The sequence below is a fragment of the Neophocaena asiaeorientalis genome, unplaced genomic scaffold, assembly GCF_003031525.2.
Source record: "Neophocaena asiaeorientalis asiaeorientalis breed wild unplaced genomic scaffold, Neophocaena_asiaeorientalis_V1.1 scaffold123, whole genome shotgun sequence".
NCBI lineage: Eukaryota > Metazoa > Chordata > Mammalia > Artiodactyla > Phocoenidae > Neophocaena > Neophocaena asiaeorientalis.
In genome coordinates, this window is record NW_020173666.1 from 418,294 (window position 1) to 425,913 (window position 7,620).

Sequence of the window (7,620 nt, forward strand, 5' to 3'; positions counted from 1 at the left end):
TATATATATATATATATATATACCATTTCTATCTTGAAGAACTTAAAATACCTGAGGTATTTAATCAGGAAAGTATGTGAGACACTTCCAAGTTGTAAGGGATTACATGCACATTTTTACATAGATCTCAAGGTAAAATCTACAGAGCAATTTTTTGTGCAGCACTTTCCACATAGCAGTCTATTAATAATTGGGGTTTTTTAGGGTAAACATTCTAGAACTTTTTGTTTGTTTCTTGAGCCACACGTGGTAACATTTTAACATTAAAGAGCCAGTGAATGCCCAAAGGAACAAAAGTCTCACATACCCATGATTTTATGTTTAAACCATACTTCATGGCAGAACAACTAAAAATTGACAGGTAGCAGCAGAACAGCGACGGGACAAGGTGTCTGATTCTCTAAGGACAAGGACGGCGGTTTAGGCTCACGCTTCACAATATGACCCCACACAGTCGATTACTTTCCCGCTGTCTTAGTCATTCGGTGGCTACAGAGTGATAACTACAGCTTGATAAGTGCAGCTATCAAGACGCTGAGAAGCCAGTCACATCAGTTGTCTGACAACTCTTGCAGTCACACGGAAGAAAAATTCAGTGTTCACCCAGCACGAGCCACTTACACAGTAAATTATTCATTTAACACCCGGAAATGCTAAACGCCGCTAAAACAGCGGGAGGTGAAACTGACTAGGGGGCAAAACAAACCGGCATAGGCTGGGATCTGGGTCGTGGCTGGAGGCCAGTGGGGTGCAAAGCGGGCTCAGAGGAGACGGAGGGAGGTGCGCTCACCAGAACCATTCGCTCCCGAAACTGGGCACGGAGAACACGCCCCAGTGGATGAAGATGCCGAACTTGGCCTGGTCGAACCAGGCGGGCAGCTGGCGTGCATCCAGGGACTCCCAGGTGGGATCGAAGCGCGCGGCGCCGCCAACTGGACCCGGCGGCGGCAGCAGCAGCAGCAGCAGCGAGAGTACGAGCCCAGGCAGCTTCGGGGACCTCATGGCCCCGCGCCCGCCGTCCTGCCCGCACGCCCGCGGCCTCCTGATCCCTCGTCCTTCCGGGTCTCTGGCTGAGTAAGAGCCGCCAAGGTCACCTGACCAAGCTGTCCTAGGGGAAAGGCACCCTCCTCTCTGGGATGGGAGTGGCCGCGGTCCCGGCGCCGGAACAGAACGACCACAGGAGGCCTGCATCGCTCACTTGCAAAACTAAGGACGCCAGTATTACCCCAAAGCCAGCCCTGAGGCTGCTCAGCTAAGCCTCCTAGTCAATCCGCTTGGGAGAGAAAAAACGAGTCTGGTTCAGGGACCTGTGGGAGCACCTCTCCCCTCAACCGGCAGGACCCTTCTAGAAACCGCCGGAGAAGACGCTAGAGACCAGCCTGGGTGGAACCGTGGATCTGGATCCCAAGGCGGGAACCTCAGCCGGGTCATCCAACCCCTCCCTGGCCGGTGGCACCGAAAAACCCAGATCCTTCTCAGCCTCTGCATTTTACATCCCGCTCCCACTCCCCAGAGTCCTGGGTGTGTTTAGAACTGTGGCTGTCAACCTTGAGTCTGTATCAGGTGAAATTCCAGGAGTTTGCAATGCAGGTTGGAGCCCCAGAATTTGCGTGTCTAACCAAGTTCAAGGTGATGCTGATTTTGCTGGTCTGAACATCAAACTTTGAAAACCACTGCAGTAGAAAACAAAGTGATCTAAGACAGGTGAAACCAGTGAAACGAATGTTTAAGAAATCTGCTGGTGGGACTTCCCTGATGGCGCAGTGGTTAAGAATCTGCCTGCCAACAAGCCCTAGTCTGGGAAGATCTCACATGCCGGGGAGCAACTAAGCCTGTGCGCCACAACTACTGAGCCCACATGTCACAACTACTGAGCCCACGCACCTAAAGCCCATGCTCCGCAGCGAGAAGCCACCGCAATGAAAAGCCACAATGAAGAGTAGCCCCTGCTCGCTGCAACTAGACAAAGCCCACACACAGCAACAAAGACCCAACGCAGCCATAAATAAATAAATAAATGTTCCTTTAAAAAAAAATCTGCTGGCTTGAGAAAGAAGGCAGAAACTTGGAATGATTAATCAAGGTGAAACTGCACAGTTCAGATGGGCTTCAAAACCAGCCAAAGCTCAGATCGGGACTTGAACCCACTATCTTTTAATTGAAATCGCACAGTAGGTTTCAGGACTTTCTGAAGCTCGGATTCTTTCTGTCTCTGTGCAGAAGGAATTCAGCGAGAGGCAAAGTGATAGGTAAGAAGTTGTTTTATTTAGAGAGATACACATTCCATAGACAGAATGCGGCCCATTTTAAAAGGCGAGAGTGGCCCTGGGAGAAACACACTCCACAGGCAAAGTGTGGGGCATCTCAGAAGGTGAGAGGCCCTGGAATATGGGGTGGTTAGTTTTTATTGGCTGGGTAATTTCATAGGCTAATGAGTGGGAGGATTATTCCAACTATTTTGGGGGAGGGGCAGGGATTTCCAGGAACTTGGCCACCGTCCACTTTTTGGCCTTTTGTGGTGAGCCTCGGAACTGTCTTGGTGCCTGTGGGTGTGTCATTTAGTATATGATAATGTATTACAATGAGTGTATAATGAGGTTCAAGGTCCACTGGAAGTCGAATCTTCCGCCATCTTGGGCCCAACTGTGTCTAACCAGTTTTTGTCATCTCCTCAAGGGCTATGTCATTTCTTTTAAAGGTTGTGCCCTGCTGCCTTCCCTCCTGTTTCAAAGGGAGGTCATCAGAAGCTCATTGTCTTCTCAAATGCTTTCAGAGTAGAGCCAGAATCCCCACCCCATCTGCTCCCATAGAAAACTGCCTCTCATTTTACCATAGGCCAGTTCAAATGTCAGTGCCTCTGTGAAGCTTTCTGTCGCCACCTTCCCTCCCAGACGTTTTACTCCCTCCTGTGTGTTCCCATTAATATCTCATTCCAATCACTAATATAGCAGTCCATGGATTATCTTGTAGCTAGGATACAGATCTCATTTCCCATTAGGCTGTGTGTGAGCATCCCAAGGACAGGAAGTGATCTGCCTTTCTGTAGTCCTGAATTTACGGCAGAGCCTGGCACGGAGCAGCACGTTTGTTGAAGTCCTCCAATGAATCAGGGTTCTAATTATTGAGTGTGTTCAAAAAACAAAATTCAGTGGAGTGAATTTGAGGATTGAATTGACTTTATTCAACCACTCATAAAAGGGCAGCATCCTATCTAGCAAGTAGAAAGGCAATCCAAGGAGTTGTACAAAATAGAAGATTTTTATGGGCAAAAAGAGGGTGGGACAAGGAAGTTCAAAGAGTGGATTATTTCAGGTAAGGTCACCTTTCCTTAAGGGAATGCAGGCGGTCTAGGGCAGATTACCTCCCTAGTGTGGACCAGGAAGTTTCAGACTGACTGATTTAAAATTCCACTCCTGCGAGAGGCTGAAACTACAGTGAGTTATGTATTAAGTCTTGGTGGGGTTTAGCACAATTGACTCCATTTGGGACTGCTTGTTTCCTTTTAACAAGTATTATTAAAGTATTAAAGAAGGAAATGACACTAAGTAGCTGTTGCCCTCATTCTCCTGTCTGTGCAAAGACATGGGAGTGGCAGCAGCCACTTGTCACCCCAGGTATAAGGACATTTACCCTCTCGATGCAGTGTCAATGGCTTCCCAGAACTACAGCTCCGCCATAAGGGCCCCCAGTCTTTCCAGGCTGTGGGTCTCCTGGAAGAGAGGGATCTGAGAATCCACTGAACATCATTACCTATCGCAGTAGCCCCAGTTAGTGATAAAGTGGGGTGACAATTTTTATGATCCAGTCTTTGATCCTAGAATGATCTCGTACCTCAGTGGCCCCTGAACCTCCAGGGCATATTTGAAAAAAAAAAAAAAAATTCCCTTTAGTCACTGTGCCTTGATGTCCCTTGAAACAGACAATTGTATAATCAGCATAAAAGACATTTTTCACAGTGACAATGAGACTGTGAACTCTCAGAGGGATAGTAGACATAGCCATGGTGAGAAGGCAGTAGTGGGGCCCTGTCTTCTCATCAAGCATCCTTTGCACGTGTGAACCTCACCTTTTGAAAGTTTCCATCTTCCAAACCAATTTATTTTATCATGTAATAAGTTATTTACATTTCCATGTATTTCAGTTAAAGAGTGCTAATCAGACCTTCTGATCTGCATAAATGCCACTGGGTCATTTATCATTTCACTTGAAGGCAAAGAACATTTTTACAACCTTATCATAAAAGTACAATTTCTGTAGGATATACTGAAAACAGACGAAAGGCCTTCCTTAGTGCCCTGAGGACATATAAGAATCCTAGAATGCCAGGTGGGGAATCGTTGATAAAGAATTTGGAATGAATAAGAAATAGATTTGTCTGGAAATGAAGAGGTTTGTTCAAAATATACTTGTTAAATGACGAAAAGGATGAAATCTATGAAACATTTTAGAACACGGTGGCTGATGGAGAGCTGGCACTTCCCACATTATATAATGCTTTACAGAGCTGCAGTCTTCACACTTAAAGCTACTGCTAATTGAGCAATAGAACCACACCACCCTGAGGCTTAAACTGTATAATTAAAGGTTTTGATAGAGGATCCAGATATCTGAGAAACAATAGATCTCCAAGTGTGCTTGGCTCATCTTGGGGAACCTTGGGCCCCAGTGGGCAACACGGTCAAGGAGCCCCGATCCCATCCTGTTTGTCTGAGGTCACCTGGAGGTGCCAGGTGAAGAAAGTAGAAAGATAAAGTAGTTGTCCCTTGCAACAACGGGTGGGCCTCAGTGTGGAGCCACCAGGGCCGGCAGCCACACGTTGGGCAGCTGCAGGTACACGGGGTGCTTACCATGGTCACTGCTCCTGATCTCCCAGTGGGACAGGGCAGCCCAGCCAGGCTTGGTCAACTTCTGTTGCTGCCGGAGGATGCAGTCACGCTGTTGATGTCCTCCGGGATGTAGTGAGCTGCCGAGGGTGGAGCTGATATCTGAGTGAGGCTCTCGAGGACACATTCTGGATCTCCATATGGGAGTTGGATGGCTGCCACCAGCCAGTCTCAGCAGTTCCCAGAATTCCGCTGAAGTGGACAATGGGAGAATGAAACGTTCGCCTCACGGGTGACATCAGTATACAGCCGCCCTCTGGAAACGCAGAAGAAAAGTGTTCAAAACAAAACAAACCCATGCCGTTCTTTATATGGTAAGTAAACCAGCTTCAGGGTAGAGAGAGCATATGACGTGGGCAAATAAAATCCTGCCTTTTTCTGGCCCAGGGGCGGGGAGTAGAAGGAGGAATGAAGGGAAGAGGCCAAGGGGCTCAGAGGAGGCAGGGGAGCAGCATAGCTCAGAGTCTGAGAGGACAGATTCTGCAGCTGGGCCACCAGGGTGCTCGTTCTGGCTCCACCCTCGACTCCAGAGCTCTGTGATCCTGAGGGAGTCATTCAACCTTCCTGTGCCTCAGTTTCCACACCTATTAGATGTGAATGATAATAGTACATCTTCCTCATAGGGTTCTGAGAATTAAACCACGCAAAGCACATATTAAGCTTCATCTAAGTACAGACTATTATTATTATATGTGTCAGATAAATAAGGGGTGACTAAGGGAAGGGGCATTTCTCTCCCGATTCCCACTTAGGACTTGAGAGGAAGCCTCTTAAGCTGACAGGCAAATTTAAGTAGATGGAGCCTTGTTAGACAGAAGGAGAGGCTGCTTGTAGATTTCCTGGGTGACCTTGATACTCCAGTGATACAGACAGGACCCAGAGGTAGCAGAGAACCTAACAGGGAATCTGGCTCCAGTGGTTCCCTGGGGCCTCTGTGCCAAGGATTTGGGGCTCACAGTCATATCTCAGAGGACTCCAGCATACCACTGAGAGCTGAGGTGGGCTGATAGAGACCAGATCATGAATTATAGCAGCTTCAGGCTTCATCTGGGAAAATCAACAGGACAAATATTGGCACCCGAAGACCAGAAGGGGCAGGGATGCCATGTTTCTTCCCAGCACCTGGAGAACAACAGCTAAGCCTGCCACCTTAGGGAGAAGCAGGGAATGGAGAAGCATCTGAGATACTGAGCTTTTTTACCCAAAGGGGAGCCTAAATATTTGCTGAAGAGGCTAATTTATGGGATTTGTCTACCTGTAATCCAGATTGAACAATCAATTTTGCTCACCAACCAACTGGTGGGGGGCTGGGGCGGTGGGGGCAATTGGGTGGTCTGCAAGGCAAACAGGTTGACTACTAAGAAAACAAAGGAGCCGCATTTTCTCTGGATGAGAGTGGGTGGCCCAGGTAATTTTCTGACCCTGATACACAGCTGAGCATCAGAACGTGCGATCCACTTGCCTTCTATTTCTCTCCTTCTCAATGTCTTCACTGAAAACTTAATGATCTAATTAGTGTCTGTGCATGGAGGCCCAATTCAGGAAGAAAAGGTCTCTGTCAATACATCAAGTCTCCTTTCCTGTGGCCTTTCTGGCTGTGGGGATCAGAGCAGAGGGTGGAGTTTCCACAGCCCTGGTTAGGTTAGAGGTAAGGGACCACATCCTCAGAGGAAGAGAAAGCAGAAAAAAAGAAAAGGAATTAACAGAAAACTGAAAAAGGACTGGGCAAAATGGAGAAAGGAGACATTAAAGAAAAAAAACTTAAGAGCACAGAGCTCTTAAAAAATAAAATAAATAAAGCAGCAGATATAAAGAGTGCCTGAAATTGGAATCAAAAGGAACTACAATGCAAAGAGAAGTGGACGACATGCAAGAATAATGAGTGACAAGAAGGAAGAGAGGGATAAGGTAGAGGCACCCAAAAGCATTGCTAAAGAAGCAAAGCAATGTGGGAAACACAGGGGAGTATCCAGGAGGTGAAGGATGCTGAAAGCTAAGAGGAGGCTAAGAGTGCTTTAGAGGAAGCCAGCTGGGGTAGAGGAAAGTGAACGAAGGGGAGATGGGAAAAGAGGTGAGTGTGGGTGGGAAACCTGTGGGTGAGGAGGTGCGGGAGGGCTGAGGAAGCAGTGAGAGAGAGAGGACCGCAGGGAGCAGAGTCCTCTCTGCAGCCCGGCTCTAGGGGAGCGCATGTGCTTTCAGAGGGTAGACCCAGAATAGCAAGATCACCTACTGCCAGGGCTGTGCTTTCTGAAGGAGCTGCCTGCCCTTACCAGAAACCATTCAGATGGTGCACAAAAGTTGTGACACAGCCATGGTGGCATTTTTGTTGTCATTTCTTCTAACTGAAGAGTGAAGGCTCTGGTGCAGACTGTCAGGCTGAGAACTGCCGGGCTGCACTTTGACTTTCCTGGACACTGTTGCCTTCAAGGGCCCCTTCCTCCTCGGTAAAAATAAATAAGCAAACAAACAAATAAAGCATATATTTTATGACTATGCTGGGGTAAAGGCAAATATATTCATATTATATATTAAAATATTTTTCTTTAACCTAAAAGCTCTTTTTTTTGCCCCTTCAGATTTTAGAAGACATTAAAACATTTCTGTGGGTCTCTACAAGTATTATGGGCCTGGGCCCTGTGCCTGCTACACCGATAGATAAGTCAGCCCTGGAGAACGTAGAGACAGAGGATAAGAAGCACTAAAAATATACAAAGAGATTAGATGAAATATTGATATT

The 7,620-nt window shown here is 47.3% G+C and overlaps 1 protein-coding gene across 4 annotated transcripts in view; it reads right to left on the bottom strand.

Annotated features, from left to right (window-relative positions):
* The window catches only part of FUCA2 (alpha-L-fucosidase 2), a 53,748-nt gene extending 51,956 nt beyond the window's left edge, over nt 1-1,792 (bottom strand). For 3 of the 4 annotated variants that reach the window (XR_003003592.1, XR_003003593.1, XM_024747882.1), the window contains exon 1: nt 791-1,792. Coding sequence is in view for 2 of the 4 variants with exons in the window: in XM_024747882.1 (XP_024603650.1) it covers nt 791-1,191 (401 nt within the window). In the remaining 2 variants the exon portion in view is untranslated. The remainder of the gene's footprint in view (nt 1-790) is intronic. The other variant, XM_024747881.1, reaches the window with a different exon arrangement.
* Nucleotides 1,793-7,620: the final 5,828 nt, after the last annotated feature.